This window comes from Triturus cristatus, chromosome 2_1, assembly GCF_964204655.1.
Source record: "Triturus cristatus chromosome 2_1, aTriCri1.1, whole genome shotgun sequence".
NCBI lineage: Eukaryota > Metazoa > Chordata > Amphibia > Caudata > Salamandridae > Triturus > Triturus cristatus.
Window position 1 is genome coordinate 1048026915 of NC_140581.1, and position 19980 is coordinate 1048046894.

At 45.6% G+C, this 19980-nt stretch overlaps 1 protein-coding gene across 2 annotated transcripts in view; it reads right to left on the bottom strand.

Annotated features, from left to right (window-relative positions):
* The window catches only part of LOC146866328 (E3 ISG15--protein ligase HERC5-like), a 389340-nt gene that overhangs the window by 34427 nt on the left and 334933 nt on the right, over positions 1-19980 (bottom strand). For both annotated transcript variants that reach the window (XM_085635608.1, XM_085635616.1), the window contains 2 exons: positions 15101-15267; positions 599-665 (listed from right to left, as the gene is read on the bottom strand). In XM_085635608.1, the coding sequence (XP_085491734.1) occupies positions 599-665; positions 15101-15267 (234 nt within the window). The remainder of the gene's footprint in view (positions 1-598; positions 666-15100; positions 15268-19980) is intronic.

Consider the following 19980-nt stretch of genomic DNA (forward strand, 5'->3'; position numbering starts at 1 on the left):
TTTATTTTTTTGTACTGTTTTGAATTAAGTCGGTCCCCGCTGGAGGGAAGAGGGTCGAACTTACTTTAATAATCCTCCCTATATCCGTTCTACCCCTTCGACCTCTTCATTCAAAAGACAAGTCACAGGGCTACTCTTGAATAACGAGCGGCAACAATCGACCTGAAGACAACATAACTAACTTTTATGTCTTACAGACAACTGGGGTATATCATTCATTGAGGCAACTTTTGATGCAAATTTTGTTCACACTACATGTTCCACATGTTTGGTTTGCTCTTTCTGTAACTGTGCTGGTTAACTACAAATGTTTATTATGTTTTCTTTTTAGTGACAACTCTTATCCTCTTTCTGTTGTACAGTGCTTTGATACCCTTACGGGTCATGTTCTCACTTTTTAAGACCTTTCAAATAAATAAATAAATAAATAAATACTTTAATTTAATGTCTGAAGTGACGCCCACTAATGGTATTCACAGGTGAGAGAAAATCAGGACCACCACAGCCACACACTTAGAAAATGATCATAAAAAGACAGTCAAGCAACAGTTTAAGGCTTTTGCCACAGGGATATGATTTCCAGTAAAAGGGAACTCACTTTAAAACAGACGCCTAAATTTTCCTCTATATCATCATACTCATAATCTAGAAGAAACTGCAAAGACCTGGAAAAAAAAGGGAAACACAAAAATTCTGTTATCAGGAGCTGTACATTGTGCGTCCTATGTGTGCTCTTTTGTCATTCTGTTCATAAAGTAAAAAAAAGTATTGAGGCTGAACAGCTAAACATCATTCACCTTTCCTTATAGTTTGGAACAAGATGTGTGTCCTGCAGCTTTTCAGCATGGAATCTCAACTGAAGAGGCAGGGAGCCTCACACCGCTATAGAAACTGACATTGGGGGAGTGGGTGCTGCAACAAAGCAGGACCTAGTTCCCTCTGAGTATGATGGTCCCAGGCATTAATAGCTACAGACACAGGAGCAGGCTTCACTGGGCCCATAAACATTTTCATGAAATGTGCACTGGAAAAAACATTCTCAAAGATGGGTCTGAATCCCACTTTGCGGGGCATTCCTTTGTCAGCATCATTCATCTGTTGGGCGTCACCTGTCCAGGATATGCTTCATACTTTTATCTTCAGTGGATTTTAGATTTGGACACAGAAACACTGTGGGGCATATTTACAAGCCCCTATCGCCACAGGAACGTCACTTTTTTCGACGTTCCTGTGGCGATAGGGGCTTTGCCTTATTTACAAAGCAGCGTTAAGCCAATCAATGTGGCTTAACACTGCCTTGCAAATAAGGCCCTGTTTCACGTTATGCTTAGCGTGAAAGGGGCGGACAATGGGTGTTGCTGTGGGCGGCCCACCGCAACCCCCACTGATTCTGACGCTACCCCCTGTTTACAAGGGAGGCATAAATAGGAGGCAGCGCCAGAATTAAGACCAGGGAAAACCTGGTCTTACCCTGCCGCAACGATGAGAAATGTTTCATTTGTTTTTGCTGTTTTCATGTGTGCTATGTTGTGTAGCACACATGAAAACAGCAAAAGCCCAATGATTGTTTATGTACAGGAAGTTTCCCTTCCTGCACATAAAAAAATTCGTTTTGAAAAAGGAATATGCTACTTACCAGTATGCATCTGTTCTTGGCATGTAGAGCTGCAGATCTGCACACCTTTGCATAGATCGTCATCTGGTGTTGGGCCCGGATGTTTGCAGTTTGTTTTTCCTCTTGGAAAGTCTTTGGAGGTCACGAGATCGGTGACTCCTCCTCTGGATCATACTGCGCATGGGCTTCGGCTCCATCCTCAGATTGTTTTTCGCCAGCAGGGAAAGATGGAGCGTAGTAATAACAGTGAAGAAACCCATGTGTGTTGTATCTAAATAGGATAGACCGGAACAGATACAGGTAGCCGGGGAGGCGGGTGGGTGTGTGCAGATCTGCAGCTCTACATGCCAAGAACAGATGCATACTGGTAAGTAGCATATTCCATTCGAGGCATATGAGCGGCAGATTGCACACCTTTGCATAGACTATATAGCAGTTCCAAACCTTAGCGGCGACCACTGGTATCTGTTGAAGTGGTTTGAAATAATGTTTTTAGTACAGCTTGGCCCACACTAGCTTGTTGCTTGGACTGCACATCTACACAATAGTGTTTAGTGAAAGTGTGCGGCGTTGACCATGTAGCTGCTTTGCAGATGTCATGTAGTGGGATGTTGCCTAGAAATGCCATGGAAGCCCCTATCTTTCGTGTAGAATGGGCTTTAGGGGGAACGGAAAGCGTTAGTTCGGCTTTGTGGTAGCAAATCTGGATGCATTTTACAATCCACCTAGCTATCCCTGATTTTGAGATGGGGTTGCCTTTGTGTGGTGGAGAGAAAGAGACAAACAGTTGTTTGGTCTTTCGGAAAGGTTGTGTCCTTTGTATATAGTAAAGTAAGGCTCGTTTGACGTCTAGCGTGTGTAGAGCCCTTTCTGCAACCGTCTGAGGTTGCGAGAAAAAAACTGGTAATTCTACAGTTTGGTTTAGGTGAAAAGGGGAAATGACTTTAGGTAGGAATTTTGGGTTGGTACGGAGAACAACTTTATTGTGGTGCATTTGAAGAAAAGGTTCTTGTATAGTAAATGCTTGTATCTCACTGACCCTTCTAAGGGAAGTGATGGCTACAAGGAAAGCTGTTTTCCATGTGAGAAATTGTAGTTCGCATTTATGCAAAGGTTCGAAGGGAGGGCCCATCAGCCTTGTGAGAACGATATTTAAGTTCCACACAGGTGAGGGTGGTACTCTGGGGGGAATTATTCATTTTAGGCCTTCCATGAAGGCTTTAATGGCAGGTACCCTGAAGAGTGAGAGGTGCTGCCTGTTTTGTAAGTAAGCTGCGATTGCTGCGAGGTGTAGCCGAATGGATGTATAGGCTAGATTACACCTTTGTAGGTGAAGTAAGTAGCATATAATGTTTTGTATAGATGCGTTTAGGGGATTGATGGTGTTATTATGGCAGTAAACCACAAATCTTTTCCACTTGGCAGCGTAGCAGGCTCTAGTGGTAGGGCGTCTGGCTTCTCTGATGACATTCATACAGTCAGGAGGAAGATTTAGGTACCCGAATTCTAGGATTTCAGGAGCCAGATCGCAAGTTTGAGCTGAGCTGGGTCCGGGTGTCTGATCTCTCCATGGTTCTGGGTGAGGAGGCATGGTGAGAGGTGTAACTTTTGGTGGTACTACCGAGAGTTGCAGTAGCGTGGTGTACCACGGTTGTTTGGCCCATGTTGGAGCCACTAGGATGAGTGTGAGAGAGTACTGTTGTAGCTTTCGCACCACTAATGGAATGAGTGGGAGAGGCGGAAAAGCGTACGCAAATTTGCCTGACCAGTTCATCCATAGCACATTCCCTTTGGACAATGGGTGTGGGTATCTGGTGGCGAAGCTTGGGCATTTTGTGTTTTCGTGGGTGGCGAAGAGGTCTATCTGTGGATGCCCCCACATTTGAAAGAAAGGATGAAGAACTTGTGGGTGAAGTTCCCACTCGTGGATCTGTTGTGTGTGTCTGCTGAGCAGATCTGCCACTGTATTCTGGACTCCTGGGACATGTTGAGCTAGGAGAAAGATTTTGTGGGGAATTGCCCATCTCCATATGCTCTGTGCTAATTGAGAGAGCTGTGGAGAGTGTGTGCCGCCTTGTTTTTGAATATAATACATGGCCGTCATGTTGTCTGTGCGAATGAGGACTGCTTTGCCTGAAATTTGTGTTAGAAAGGATTTCAGGGCTAGAAAGATTGCTAGTAACTCCAGATGGTTGATGTGGAGTAACTTTTGTTGCGGCGTCCATGTGTCCTGCCCTGTAAGGTGTAATAGATGAGCTCCACAGCCGGAGAGCGATGCGTCCGTTGTCAGTATTATTTGGTGAACCGGGTCCAGGAACGGTCGACCTTTGGAAAGGTTTGTGGTGTTCCACTACTGCAGAGAGCGATGGGTGCGACCGTCTACCAACACCAGATCTGTCAGTTGACCATGGGCCTGGTTCCACTGGTGCGCTAAGCACTCCTGTAGAGGGTGCATCTGGAGTCTTGCGTGGGGCACTATAAAAATGCAAGCGGCCATCATCCCTATTAGCTGCATAAACACTTGTGCTGGAAGGGAGTGTTGAACTATGAATTTGTGTCTTAAAGCCTGATTACTTGCAATCCTGGCCGGATTGGGGTAGGCTATTGCTTTTGAGGTGTCTATGGTGGCACCGAGGTATTGTTTTATGTGGTATGGTGTTAGGTGGGACTTTCGGTGGTTGACCGTGAAGCCCATTTGGTGAAGTAGTTTTATTGTAGCGGCGGTGTGGCGTACACATTGGTTGTAGGATGTGGCTTTTATGAGCCAGTTGTCCAAATATGGGAAGACGTGAATGTGCTGTCTTCTGAGGTGTGCCGCTACTACCGCTAGGCACTTGGTGAATAGCCTTGGTGCTGTTGTGACCCCGAATGGGAGCACTTTGAACTGGTAGTGTTGCCCATCCACTACAAATCTGAGGTACTTCCTGTGAGCATGGTGTACCGGAATGTGAAAGTATGCGTCTTTCAAGTCCAGTGTGGTGAGGAAGTCGTTGTGGGAGAGGAGCGGAAGTACCTGCTGAAGCGTTACCATGTGAAAATGGTCTGAATGTATGTATGTATTTAGGGGCCTGAGATCTAGAATAGGTCGTAGAGTCTCGTGCCTTTTTGGTATTAGAAAATATAGGGAGTAGACCCCTAAATTTTGTTGATTGACTGGAACTTGTTCTATTGCCTGTTTTTGTAGGAGGGAGATAACCTCCTGTTTTAGTAATGTGGAATGTTCTTGTGACATTGAGCATTGCTTGGGTGGAATGTTTGGGGGGGTAGATGTTAATTCTAGGCAGTACCCTGACCGAATAATTTGGATCCCCCATTTGTCTGAGGTGATGTTCTCCCAGACATGAAGAACATTTTATAGTCTGCCCCCGACCGGAGTGGAAAGGTCTGGAGGGAGCGGGGGGAAGTTATTGGGTAGGCGGTGTGGCAGAGCGGGCGGTATTGGTTTTGCCTCTGCCTTTATTGTTGTTGCCCCTATAGCCGCCTCTTTGATACCCCTTTGTGAAGGTGGACTGAGTGGGGGATTTGTAGGAAGTGGACGCGCTATCTGAGGAGTAGCCTCTAGACGTACTCCGAAAGGAAGAGCGGTAAAAAAAGCGCCTAGGAGTGTGTGATTGCAGCGCCCCCATTGATTTCGCTGTATCAGTGTCCTTCTTCATTTTCTCGAGGGCCTCATCTACCTTTGGACCGAATAGGTGTTCTTGGTCAAAGGGATGATTTAAGATGGAGGCCTGTACCTCAGGTTTGAAACCTGAAATCCTTAGCCAAGCATGGCGACGGAGGAGGACGCTAGTGTTGATGGCCCTGGAGGCTGTGTCCGCTGCATCTAAGGCACAGCGTATAGAGGTGTTAGTTATTGTCGTACCCTCTTGAATTAATTCATTGGCCCTATTTTTGTATTTTTCTGGGAGATGGTGCATGATGGATTCTAATTCATCATAATGCGCCCTATCGTATCTGGCCAATAGCGCTTGGGTGTTGGCTATACACCATATATTAGCTGCCTGGGACGCAGTACGCTTTCCTGGCGCGTCCAGTAGCTTTGACTCTTTGTCAGGTGGTGGTGCTTTGCCTGACGCTTGGGAGTTTGACCTCTTCCATGCAGAGGAAACCACTAGGGAATCTAGTGGTGCTGGCCCTTTGATATAGGCAGGATCTGTGGGGGCAGCTTTCTATGCGTGGGTTAATGACCCTGGCCCTGACTGGCTCCTTAAAAACCTCTGGCGCATGTTTTACCACCCCCTTGAGCATAGGTAGTATGGAGGTAGACCTATGTGCTGTATCAAAGGTGTCGAGGAGGAAGTCTTTCTCTACTGGGTCGGAGTGTAACTCTACCCCATGATAATGTGCTGCCCTCTGAAGCAAGTGTTGGAAACCCAGGGAGTCTTCCGGTGGAGATGGCCTGGAAGGATAAAGGTCGTCTTGTGGGACGTCTGGAATATCTGAGTTATTGTAGTCGTCCCATGGGTCTGGGGATCCTGTAGGGGTGGGGTCTTGGGGCACATCCCCTAGATCTTGATATGGGTCCCCCTGATCATCGTCATCTGGAGACGGGGTCGGAGAGCGATGAGGTGGGGGAGGAGAAGGCGGAGGGGGAGGAGGTGGAGGGGGAGAGGGAGGCAGATACTCTGAAAGGAGAAGTAGCAGAGTCCTTTCTCTTTGGAGGTGGAGGTGGCTTGTCCAAATGTCTCTTTTTGGAAGAGAGTGTCAAGTGTCCCGTTTTTGGATCCTTATTAAGAGTTTTCTGTAAGGGATCTGGTGTAAACAGTTCGTGTGTCAACGTTTGGTCCGTCTGCGCCGAAATATTCGGAGCCGGTGACTTTTTAGGCTTGTCTGTCTTAGCACTGGGCTTGGGAACCTCCGGTTTCTTGGTCGGTGCCGAGGTGGACTTCGGCGCGGAAGCGTGGGCGCCGAGGGATTTATGGTGTTTGGTCGGTACCGAAGATGGTGTGGGTACGGAAGTGCTGGGTTTCGACCCCGAGGTCTTTGGTGCGGGGCTCGGTGTCGATGTGGAGGCCGGTTTAATTTTCGGTGCCGAAGCGTATTTGTCGGTACCGATGGCAGGCTGGCTCGAGCCCGAGCCGCCGGAAGGCTTGTGTGGCTTCTTAACCGGGCCCGAAGGCGGGGTGTGTGAAGCGGTGTCTCTGGTCTTGCCTAGGCCCGGAGGCGAAGGCGTGACCGAAGCCTTTTTGGGTGTCGGCGCGGGTGTGTAAGGGGGTATATTACTCACGACCCTCTGCGCCGGGGTGATGTCCTCCAGGTCTGAATCGTCGGCCTCGGAAGCACTGACGATGTCTTCTTCGGTGTGCTGCTGTCCAGGATCTTCGGCGTCGTCTTCGAAGATGTTGACTGGAACGGAGGTCGAGGAGTGCGCTATGTTGCGTCTGGCTTTTCGGTCTCAAATAGTCTTTTTCGATCTGAAAGACTTACACGCCGTACAGTCTCAAGCCTCGTGTTCCGGGGAGAGGCAGAGGTTGCACACCTCATGAAGGTCTGTGTGGGGAAATTTAGACCCACATCGAGTTCTTTCCATCAGCCGGGACCGGAGCTTGGGTGGGCCCGAAGGCCGCCGTCGACGACCGGAACCGGAGATTTGTCGATGATTGTAGAAGATATCGAAAGAATACCGATGTGAGTGAGGATTCCGCTTCGATCGTCGAACTGGAATGTTCGGAACCGGAGCGTGAAGATTACATCCGAGACCGATGGCGGAAAAAAACAATCTGAGGATGGAGCCAAAGCCCATGCGCAGTATGATCCAGAGGAGGAGTCACCTATCTCGTGACCTCCAAAGACTTTCCAAGAGGAAAAACAAACTGCAAACATCCGGGCCCAACACCAGATGGCGATCTATGCAAAGGTGTGCAATCTGCAGCTCATATGCCTGGAACATGCAGTTTTGCAACTTCTATGTGCGCTGCATTAAGAAGCACACATAGTAGTTACAAAATGGACCTTCCTGCACATAAACAATCTTCCCCTGCATGCAGACACCCTTGCACTATGGTGCAAAGGTGCCTGCGTTGGCGCTAGGCTGCTAAGTGTAGCGCCAGAGCAGGGAGAAACGCAGTGCTGCACCATATTCTTCTAAATATGGTGCAGCCCTGCGTTTCTGAAGTGGCGGAATGAGGCGTTAAGTCAGGAAGGTTAACGCCTCACTCCACCACTTACCTTGGAAACGTGTTTCTGCATGCAGTGCTCGCCATAAATTATGCATATTTTTTACTGAATGATGGCGAAAGGAGTTTGCGACATTAACAATAACAATTTTATATAATGTTGTGGTGCTGCCTAAGGAGGACCTAGAAGCGTAAGTGGTTTATAATTATAAGTCTTGAAAATACAACGCTTCATATTTTATTTCACAGTCATCTTCAGTCTAGATGTGGTTTGAATACTTTAGGAGCACACATTTTGTCATATGACTTGGGACTAGCTCTGGATGTTACCATAACTGCCTTGGCTGGGTCGCTCCCTTCTTGAGTCGATCATGGATGATTCTGGTTGCCAGTGACAATGTGTTCTAAGGTTTGGCTTATAAAATAAAGAACATTCGTCCTTGGCTAGCTATATTGACAGGGAGCTCTATCTTCAGCTACATCTTTGTGGATGCAAGGAATGTGAAATGAGAAGACACACTCTACTGATTAATAATGAAGGCCTAGTGTGCACAAGACCCAAGTACATAATATGAAATAACGAAAACCTAATATGAGGTAACAAATGCAGTTGGATCAAAGTAAGGGAAATGTCATCCCATTTGTTTACATTAAGGAGCATCAGCGTGTCAGCATTCTGGGCACTGTGAAGGCTCCTAATATGGGAAGCGAGACTAGTCACAGCAAGCGAAAGACGACATTATGACATTAAATGAACATTAAATACAGAAAATCAAAGTGGCAACAACGAGTTAAGGGTGCGTTAGTTAGCTAAAATAAAACTACTCCAAACAAATTGTTTATAAAGTCACTTGCAATTTGAATATTCTGACACACCAACAATTGAATCATCGGTTAAAAAATGGAAAGCACCACATGCCACTAACTAATCCTTATCAAAGGACGGCTTCCTGTAATGAATAGAACGCACTAGGGCTTACATACTTCTACTCATTGAGTGACTCCATCCCCAGACACAATCATAACCAGATTCCAAGGATGTCAACCGCTAGCATATCACCTCTGTGGACAGTAGGGTGAGGTGAATGTGAATCTAGAAAAGGTGGTAAAAGATGAAGAACTACATTTAGAGTCACAGTGGGCAAGGTTGGCACCAAGCAGCGAATGGTGGAGGCGGAGAGCCTGGAGTCGTCAGCTGCATTTATGACACTGTACCTGGAGGGGCAGTTGCAGTCGCTGGGCCCGACGACCAAAGTTGTCCCAGAGACTTTGCTGGAGGCAGAGGCGGTAGCTGAGGGGAACTGAGGTCCGATATGGCCAGACACTCTGGAAAACTGGCCTTCCCTCTTTGTATACTGCGAGTGCCTGAGTTGCAAGTGAGGGGCCGGTTGGCGAGGCAGCAAGTGCGTGAAGTTTGGAGATGCGGGAGTAAGTTGTGTGAATGCACGGGACAAACGATCTGGTGGGTCCCTGGCGGAGAATGACTTCAACTGAGACCAAGGCATACTATGGATCTCATTGCATGGAGCACGCACAAGGCAATGGCTGGTCTAGTTTTCTGGGAAGGTGGACCAGGGGAGCTCACTACATGGGGGGGATTAATGGCCCCAGTTGGGCGATTCGGGAAGGTGTGCACGTCCTGGCATGAGCATGGGATGGGCATTAACATTTGCGGAGTTACACGTACAATGTTCATGGGTGGGAGTTGGGGAGTTATACATCTTAATTGTTATGATGTAGTTTGTTTCACAGGGGTGCAGCGTGTGGTGACAGCGAGAGGTGGGCAGGTATATGTGGGATGTGCAAGTATGAAACCACATTAGTATTAGATTCCTGAGCTGAAATGTTAGGGGCTTCAACACATGCATAAAACGCAACAGAGTGCTATCCTTTCTTTAACGACACCAGGTGTCAATAGCTTGTCTTCAGGAAATGCACCTGGATGACACGGTAACGGTCAGGGTGGCAAAGAAATGGCGGGCCATACCTTTCCTTCCTCCTACTCTACATATGCCAGAGGCACACTGGTGTAGGTGGCCCCTGGGACGCTGTTCAATCTCACATATATGGAAGCCGATGCAAATGGCCACTATGTGCTCCTATGGGGTATGTTGGATGGCCGAGACATCACTATTTTAAACACATATGCCCGAACGCCGATGATCCTATGTTTTTTCAAACCATTCAAGATTTAATAACCCCAGAATTAGATGCACCACTATTATGGATGGGGGACTTTAATTGTGTGTGGGACCCTGACCTAGATAGACACCTCCAAAAAAAGGGTCTAAACCACAGATGATGCAAAAGCTCCGGGAAGTCATGCGGGAGCTGGATTAACGGGATGTTTGGCGTGAGGGACAACCGACCCACTCACTGTTTACATGTTTTTCCTCCACACATGGCACACATAGTAGGCTGAACAGGGTGTAGGTGACAGGAGTCCCCTCCTTTCCGGAGGCGGAGGTAACACATTTGGTTCGTTTCCTGTCAGATCACGCACCCGTGAGATGCATGTTACAGTGGGATGCCCCCATTCAGGGACAATGACGATGGAGACTGCCTCCTGACGTAAATAGTGGCCAGGTGGGGAGGGAGGCCGTCTCGCAGGTATTAACAAAATACATGTCTTCCAACTGGAGGGGGGCAGCCAGCAGAGCCACGGAGTGGGAGGCGATGAAGGCAGTGATATGGGGAGCGGGTATAAAATTGACGTGCGGGCAACGCCGTCAGCTGCAAGGGGAACTGGGCGAGGAGGAGAGCAGCCTGGCAGAGGTTCAGGCAGGGAATCTGGCCGCCCGGAGATAGGAGACCGGGAGAGGATGTCGCATATGCAGAATGGAGACAGATGGAACAGGCTGGACAAGTACACACTGCCGGTACCGCCAGTGGCTCCATGCCAAGGGGGATAAATCCGAACGACTATTGGCCTGAATTCTACGGAAGGAGCAGGCAACTCCTCTGACGACCTGTTTGACAGACACGGGTGGGGACCTAGTGCATACAAGGGGGGAGATATTCAAAGTGTTTAAGCAGCACTTGCAGGCAGTATACATGGTGGACCCGGCGGTGCGCAAGGTTTGCTATGTCCTGTTTATATGAGGGTTGTCGCCGCGGTGGCTCCCGCAATCGGGGTTGAAGGATCTTGAAGCCCGGATAACTGTAGAGGAGATCCGGGAGGCGTTGCGGTCAATGCCCAGGGCCAAGGCGCAGAGATGGATTCCCAATGGAATTATATCAGACATACTCGGCGAAGCAACGCAGCCCCTAATACAGGTGTACGAGGAAGCATATGAGCGGGGTCTGCGCACCCCCAACCCAGAAGCCGGGGTGGGGGGAGGTGGCAGCCGGGAACCAGCAGCTGACCGACCACTCACCATGATTAACTCGGATGTTAAAGTACTGTGCAAAAGTTTGGCGCTTTGGCTGACACCATATATGTCCCACCTGATTCATGAGGAACAGTGTAGATTCATACCCGGTAGTAACACCGGTATGAATTCAAGATAGTTGACCCATATCATACACAAGGTACGCCGGGAAACCCTTTTTGGGTAGCTGTTGTGCATTATAAATTAAAAAACTAAACTAAATGAGGAACTGGCTCTGGTATCTAGAGATCTCGAGAAAGCCTTCGACACTGTTGATTGGGCTGGAAGTCCTGAGGATGGCGGGCTTCGGCCCTCGGTTTCACCACTGGGTCAAACTCCTATATACTGCTCTGAGCGCCCGGGTCCATGTGGGTCAGAGTCGGTCCCAGGAGTGGCTTCTGGAGAGGAGCATGTGCCAGGGCTGCCTGCTCTCGCCACTGCTATTTGCTCTGGCTATTGAGACACTGGTGATTTGGGCACAACACCTGATATCACTGTATGCAGATGATGCTCTTTTCTATGTTGCCTCGCCCTGCTGCAGAGCTTGGAGGATTTCGGTGCTTACTCGGGGCTTCGACTTAACAAGCATAAATCTTTGATCTTCCCACTGGCCCGGGTTGGCTGGACTGCCCCAGGAGCGACTTCCCTGTCTGGGGCTGCAATGCGAGACAGGACATTTTAGATATCTGGATATAAAGGTGGTGTATCAGGACACACAACTATTGCACCTCAATGTACATAGAACAGTGGATGCTCTGAGATGATCAGTGTCCTTCTGGAACACATTACCGCTCTCTTCAATGAGTAGGCTGGTGGTGGCTAAGATGATAGTACTGCCCCACTGTCTATATATGCTCCAAAACTCACTGTGCCCTATCCCCAGGCAAGTATTCAGGCAGTTGAACTCTATACTAGAGGACCTCTATTGGGCCGGCTGCCGCAGTAGAGTGACACTGGACACTCTGAACTGGTTGTACAAGGAGGGGGGATTGTAGGCCCCTAGGTTGGACCTTTACTATTATGCTGCACACTTGCAGCATGCATCCTGGTGGCTAGACGAAGGGGACAACTGGGAGAAGAGGCTATTGAAAGAAAGAGTCTTGCCGGATAGGCTCCAGACGGCTTTGGTGGAAGGGGCGGGTGTCCCCAATGACGTGCCTTATATAGTAAAAGAGACTGCGAGCATTTGGCAAGGATTTGTGACCAAGCAAATATTCAACTTCAAAAGTATAATCTAACAACCTCAGAGTCATTCTGGCTACAAGGAGAGTCAATTTTGCAGAACTGTCCATACTGAAACCTTTGACCAATGGCTTGTGATCTGTGCATAAAGTGAAACTTGAGCCCCACAAGTTACTGCCTAATTTTCTCAGTCGCGCACACACACGCCAACATTTCTTTCTCGATAACAGAGTATTTCTCCCCAGTAGGTGACAGTGAACGTGAAACAAATTACACTGTGCTCTCAGCACCATTGCTTGAGACTTGTGACAAAACAGCGTCTTAACCCTTACCACTGGCATCAGTTGTTTTATAGAACGGGTGCTATGATAATGCCCTAGTAAGGGAACAACAGTACAAATATAATTTCCAAAACATAGAAGCCGATTCACAGAACTAATCTGAGATAAAATCCAAACCTTACTACTTTTGGTATTTACAGAAGGCATTTAGTGGTAGTAAAGTTAGAGCTCCTAACTTTACTACTACTAAACTGAGATCAAATCCTAAACTTACTACTTTTGGTATTCACAGAATGCATTTAGTAGTAGTAAAGTTAGGACTCCTATATTTACTGCTACTAAATGCCTTTTGTGAATACAGAAAGTCGTAAAGTTAGGATTTTGTCTCAGTTTAGTAGTAGTAAATTTAGGAGTCCTAACTTTACTACTAATTAAATCTTCTGTGAATACCAAAAGTAGTATGTTTAGGATTTTATCTCAGATTAGTTCTGTGAATCGGCTCCTCCCAAATTCACTCTGCAATTCCTTCTTTCACTCAAACTCTTGACGTACCATCCACAATTGTCTCAAATTGAAAGTCTTTTCTGCAAACTTCCTCACAAACTTAGAATAGAATCCCGACAGACTTAAGAATGACCTGATATCGTCTCTACAAGTTGGAGCACAAGTATCTCCAATCAACTCAAGGATTTCCTTCTTAGGTGAGACTCCAGCTTCACTAACTTCATGTCCCAAATAAGTGACCTGCAAAACTTACATTTCTTCATTTCCGCTGTTAAACCATTTGCCCTCAATCGTTCAAGAACAGATTGCACCGAAAGGACTGTTAAATACTGAAAGACTTCTACTATCAAGATGAAGAGATATCTGATGATAAGCAGGAGTCAAATCAATGGTGTAGAACCACTTAACCCCCTTAGTCTTGGCGAGCAACTCATTAATCCTAAGAAGAGGACATTTATGAACAACAATATTCTTGTTTAGGTTCTTGCAGTCAATACACAACCTTATCAGCCCATTAGCCTTCCTTGCCAATACCAAAGGTGCAAGCCTCTAAGCGCACTCAGTCGGGTCTATGATGTCTTTCTTTTCCAACTCCTTGGCAACCTCATCTTTAATACTCAAATGGTTGTTTCTCACTTTTAAGACATACTGGTTTAGCCATGTCCTGAGTAAAATCTTGTGCACAAACCCTTTGAGTTGGCCGACTGTACCCGAAAAACCATCAGAAAAAGTTTTTCTTTAACCTCTCCACCAAATCCAATTCAGACTTTTCCAGCAACACTTGATCGTTACTATTAGGATCAAGTGTGATTTCTTTGATGAATTAAACCAAGAACTGAAGGTCCTAATTCTGCTATGCAATTTTCCCAAAATTGTCCTTCCCTTGAACTCAAAGTTCTGTAACCTAACATGGGAATCTTTTCACCTGTGAATGTCACTGGATGTATACCTGTTGACTCTAAATTGTTGCCCAGCACATTCAAACATGTCTGTTTCAACACCACCTTATTCACATAGGTATAGGCAGAGCAAGGCAGAATAAGGCAATAGTACATCAAACGTTAGGTGTGCACATCACCGTATAACATGAGGAGAAATACACTCATCAAATAAAGAGTCAAGAGTGTGAGCCACCGTAAGGTGGATATTGTGAAATGCATGCACTGTAATTTCCAGATGTGCGTATCACTGTTAAGACACATACACAACCAATTAACCACCTACAAGGAGTGCATGTCACGCACAGTTATTGCCTGTTGTGCGTGTCACAGTCGAGACACTGGAGAAAGGGATAACCAGACTCTCTTGTGCACTTCAAAAGGGTCCTTTGATTCTGAAAAGGACACTGGTGAGTGGGACCTGAACACATCTCAGGAAGGAGATAGGGTTGATAAAGGAATCATAAAGAATAAGGCTGGGGCCCTTGGTAACATTTTGATAGGCATATATCAGTGAGTCTGACTTCCATGTTTCAGAGCACATAGTACTAATGTGCAAGAGTTCAAAAACCGCAACACCATTCAGCAAACAATGAGGGTGCCAAACCAAAAAGAGGGATTTTCTCACATGCAAAAAACAGGAAAACCTACAAGAATGTACAATAGTAAGAACAATATGCAGTTAATTAATGATACTGTGAATTTGTCAGTACAGAGGGCATGGCCCCTCTGCCCTGGAGAGAAAGTGACAACAACATGGAGACATAGCTGCATCTACCACTCTCATCTCTATATACCACTAGTGTGGTGCACAAGGGATACCAAGGTGTCCATCTCTAAAATCAGATGAGGGCAAAATATCGATATTGATAGGAGATAAAGACTTCCAGGATCATACCGTAGTTTGCTAAGACATTGCATCATGAACTTGTATAATCCTTTGAGTTGCATGTCAAGTGGGTCAGAAGCTTATTGTAGAATTAAAGAAACACACTCCATGGTGTTGCAACAATAATAATCTGTAAAAATGCTGACTCTTCTCATTTTAGTTCATAATGCACATGCACATTGATTCATTACCGCCAATGCTTACCTTCCTCTAACAGGGTCAAGCTCCTTCAGATCTGCCAATGTGGGCTGCTGGTCTAGCAGTTTCTTGAAGAGAGCCAATGGAAATGGCAGATATATACTGGGGCTGTAAAATATCGTCAGCCCACACAGAATCCCAAAAAGGAAGTACTTTTTTGGCTCGAAGGTAGGCTGGAAAGAAACAAAGCATTTACAGTACAAAAACAAAGTGTAGCTAAGCCTCACAAAACACAAGTAACAAGTGATTCACCTAAGGGTTCTCTTTCAGTTTTGAACTAAAATGAGGCTTTTGAGCTTTTTCCTTCAATACCTTCACACCACGTAATTCTATGTGCATTGAAGATCTAGCAATGCAGCAGAATTATTTCTAATATTAATGTTTTATTTTGCAACTTGTAATGACAAGAAATGTATTTCCTAAGTAGCGTTGCCCTGCCATTGCCTTTTCAGCAAATTCAAACTCTTACGTCAAATTTAACTTTTCATAGTTTTCTAAAAGAGGGACACACAGTGATAATCAGTGGAAGGGTCACCACAAGCCGGCAACCCTTCTGGGGGTACACTGCCTTCACAACACTGCCTCACCACTACATGACTGCCTGATATTACATCGTTGAAAGGTAAGGTATAAAATAGATTAATGTAAGGGTTTAAAAAATAGGGTCAGAGTTAAGTAGGTGAATAACAAAGGGGGCGGGATCACAACAGATTTCATCCTGGTGATGATGTAATGACAAGTGTTTTAGAGGAGGGAAGGCAGCCATGCCAAGTACCACGCATCAGGCATGAGACTAACGCATTTCAGAGTGGTGGTCTGCATCACCGCACTGAAATGCAAAGTCACGTTCTTATAGCACCTCCTCGGCTGTCCATCCCGGAGCGCTCTTACCATTGTGTGACATCAATCTAGTGGCAGCACCGGTACATGCTGCATACGGCAGGCAGGCTTAGGGGCTGGATAAGCAGAGGTCGCTCTATCCTAGGCTGCAATGTAACCCAATCACCTGGGGCAGCATCAGCACTGACGTCACAGACTGAATTTGCCCAATGGCACAACAGGGACAAAGTCATGTATCACAGAGAGACACACCTAAAGGCAGCCACACACGAGCAAGCGGGGCTCTGAAGTGCTGTGTACAAGTTTCAAACAACCCAGGCAGCTTCTGCTACTGCTTGCATCATGTGGCTTAATGGTATTTTTATTTTTGGACCCCCGCTGCCTTAGTGGTGCCTCAACTGAGCCTGCACTGTCTGGAGTCCGTGGCGCGTCGTGAGTCCTGGACCATCTGCGGCCCGTGTACTGCCCGGCCAGGGAGAAGTCCGTCATCTTGGGGCGGGCTGGCCCATTTATGTCGCTCGCTAGAAGAGACACAGATCAGTAAATGTCATTGTGATGAGTCACCGGTACTTTAAACTACTTTTGTTTGTGCAGCGCCTGCCTCAGCCTCTCAATCTCTCTCCTGAGGCACCGTGCTGCGGCGGGCAGGGTAGAAACGGCGCTCCGAGTCAGTAAATGAGCCTGGCTTCACGTTCCTCTCCCTAATAACCCTGCCTCCCACCACACCCACTAACTCTTCATGAGGCAATGCCTGCCTTCTCTCCCCGGATCCTGGCCACCTAATCCCTTTCTAGGTACCTGCCAACATAGAGTTTAATATTATAAATTATACACATACCATTCAGTATGAGCCACAGCGGCTCATAAGCCTTATACCAGCCTGTTTCCACATTTTGCTCTGCACGCCATTACTTGTACAACAGCCTCAATTAGTCCATTGTGATCAGTCTTTTTTCTGTCACACTACGCTCCTTCATAATGACAGCACAAATGGCACTCCAGGGCTTTTTTCTCCCACCCCCCTCCCTCTCTCTCTATAACATTTCTTCTGGAATGAATTTGGACGGTGCCGCCATGCTGTAAAGGAGCTTTTTCCAGTTAGTTCTGCCGCCACAACTTCGGGTGCACCATGTGATCATTACATGGTAGCTTCCACTCTACCATGATTTACATGGGTGAATGCACTGTGACACTGCACAACCTATATCAATATGGCGACAATAGGTTTCCAAGCCCGCCCGCCATGGCGCACACCATGCATTCAAATTATACAGAAACTGCAGCTGCTATAACAAGCAATGTCTCCTGTCATGCTATTTCTCGTGCTCCCGTTAGACAGCCCTGACATTTTCCTGTCAAATCTCGACCACGATTGGTTTACGTGGTCTCTGGCACTTCTACACGTTTGTACTCATGACGTACGCGCGTATTTCAGTAGGTGTTAACCTATCAGAGTTACCCTACGACATGGTCTTGGTACCATTTACTGAAACCAAACTTACTTAAACTTTGCCCTTGCGAACATGTTCAGGCTACGGGCATCATTCAAAATCTATTTGTCGCTTTTTCCCATTATTAGAGGGAATGTCATTATTGGGTTATTCCAGTTTACCTTGGTGTGTTATATTAGCCGTTACTCGGTGAGATTGCACTTAGTGGCTACAGACCAGTGCCACTAACGGTGTTTTCATTTTGTCACAGCCTTGGACCATTGAATTTGAGACTTCTCTTTTCGGACTTCAGTGCTATTTACATACGGACGTGTGTACCTACAGATTGCTCATTGACTATAGCCCATCTACATTCCCATTCTCGCCTTGAAAAAGTCTGTGTGTCAGACGAAACACGTGTCGGCTATCGTGTGCTGGGAATTTTTAATACATTTTGGACTACAATATAGCATGCAAAGAAAACGTTATTGGATGCTTTGACATTATTAAATTAATTCATTGACGTATCTCTATTGTCCCTATCTTGTCAAAAGCATTTAAAAGTTGTAATATGGGGTTATACTGACACATGACCAATACTATTATTTGGATTTACTGGTTCTGATCCTATGGTTGTGCTGTAATAGACTCAATTTCTCATTGTCTGGTATATGCCCACTATTTGTTTGATGTGCAGGTAACACCTTTAGGTAGTAGGTGACCGAGGCTGAGAGAGCACCCGGTTGTTAATACAGCAACATTATATTTGTCACGCATATTACTAATATTTCCTAATAGTCTTTAAATTTTGGATGTGCGGTTATTCCCTTGTCAGGGACACTACTACCTGTTCTTTCTCTGACACCTTGGATCGGCCTGAAGGTACTGTTTACCATTCAAACTCTCGTGGTATCTTTTTGTGTGTAGCTAGGACTACGTCCCAGCAAGTTTGAATCATTTACACCGCTGGCTGCCCTTACAGATATTTGGCACTAAGGATGAATCTTACACACCGCTTCCTGATAACTCTTCCAAATACAAGTAACCAGGGTCACATTACCTGCAGTGTAGTGTTTCTACATACAGGTGATTTTTAACTGCTTGGTTTCATTTCTGGGGCTTTGTAGTAGTTTTAAGATCTTCCTAGAGTTTATCGTTAATTCAATGGGTGTAATTTCTGATATTAGTATGTTTACCACGTCTTCATTGCTTGATTTTGCTCAAGAGAAAGTGTCACTCATAGTCATTGAATGCCACTCATGATTACACTGAAATTATAAAAATGTAACACATAAGCAATCTGAAACCCTGGCAGTTGTAGGGATGTAGTTGCAGAAGTTGTAGTTGCAGGGGATGTAGTAACATACAACTCTTCTAGGGACATTCAGTTTATTTTTGTTTAAATGGGGGGCTTTAGGAAAGCAACATATACTTCTATAGTGCTATGAAAGAAAGGCAAAGGTTTCCATACAAAAAAATGCAACATCAGGACATAAAGCTAGAAAGACAATGGAAAGTAATTCTCTTTAAAACACACTGCTCTTGCCAGTCATTTTACTTACATGAGATCCATGGGAACAACATGTGATGTTTCACATAGTTTAAATACACCCACTCCCAAAAGTGTAGCATTATCAATTTAATTACTGATAGAAATTTCAAATTATTTAAGGTTTCACAGATGTAACTATTGTGTTCAATAAGGGAGACCGAAGGGACAACTAACCTATTTTTAACACTGTGCCCTAGCTATCATCATTTTAAACAACAAGAGGCGAATTAGAATATATTTTGAGCTCCAAGTGCGTAAAAAACTATCTCTGGTTGTTATTCCAGGTTGCTCTAATAAGGATCTGAAGATCTAGACATATGCAAATAGAACACGGTGCTAAGTTTAGAGTAATGGGTGTCAAAAGAGAGGGGAGGGTGAGGAGTGGAAAAATGCATTGGACACCCACAAACTAGAAACATCCTTGGTATTCAGAGGTATTTTTCATGGGCATTTCTACCTCGGAACCCCTCGTAAAAGTACCTAATAATTGGAACAAACATTTGTCCAGGGGGGCAAAGATAAGGGGATACTTCATTTTCGAGGGAAGGCAGGAAAATTATTTTCCTGGTATCAGAAAAAGAAAGAGGATTAACTTTATTAATTACCATTCGCAGTCTTGTAGGCACTCACGGGAGTAGATTTAGTGGAGGAGTATAGATGGAAATCTCAAACATTAACTAGTTCCAGGACTACTCCTGAGGATTTCAGTGAATCTCTGTAGTCAGAAATCTACTCAACTCCTAGGCATAAGTCTACAATTGTTTTGTCTGACTTTTACAAAAATGTTTACCAATCTGCCACATAATAATAGTATATGTTGACACATGTTTCTCCCAAACCCATTATTCGAAACACCTTCCTAAAAATGGACTTACAATGTATTTAGGGGACACTACTTGGTAAGATATAGTATTGAATTGGTGAAAATGTGGGGCTCTTAATAACTAATCCAGAATTATGCACTACTGTGCAAAATAGTTTGCGGAGTTTGCTGTCCAGTACTGTGTGGGATATAAACTATATATTGCTTGAGATCACTTAGAACTATATTTCTGTAATGACGT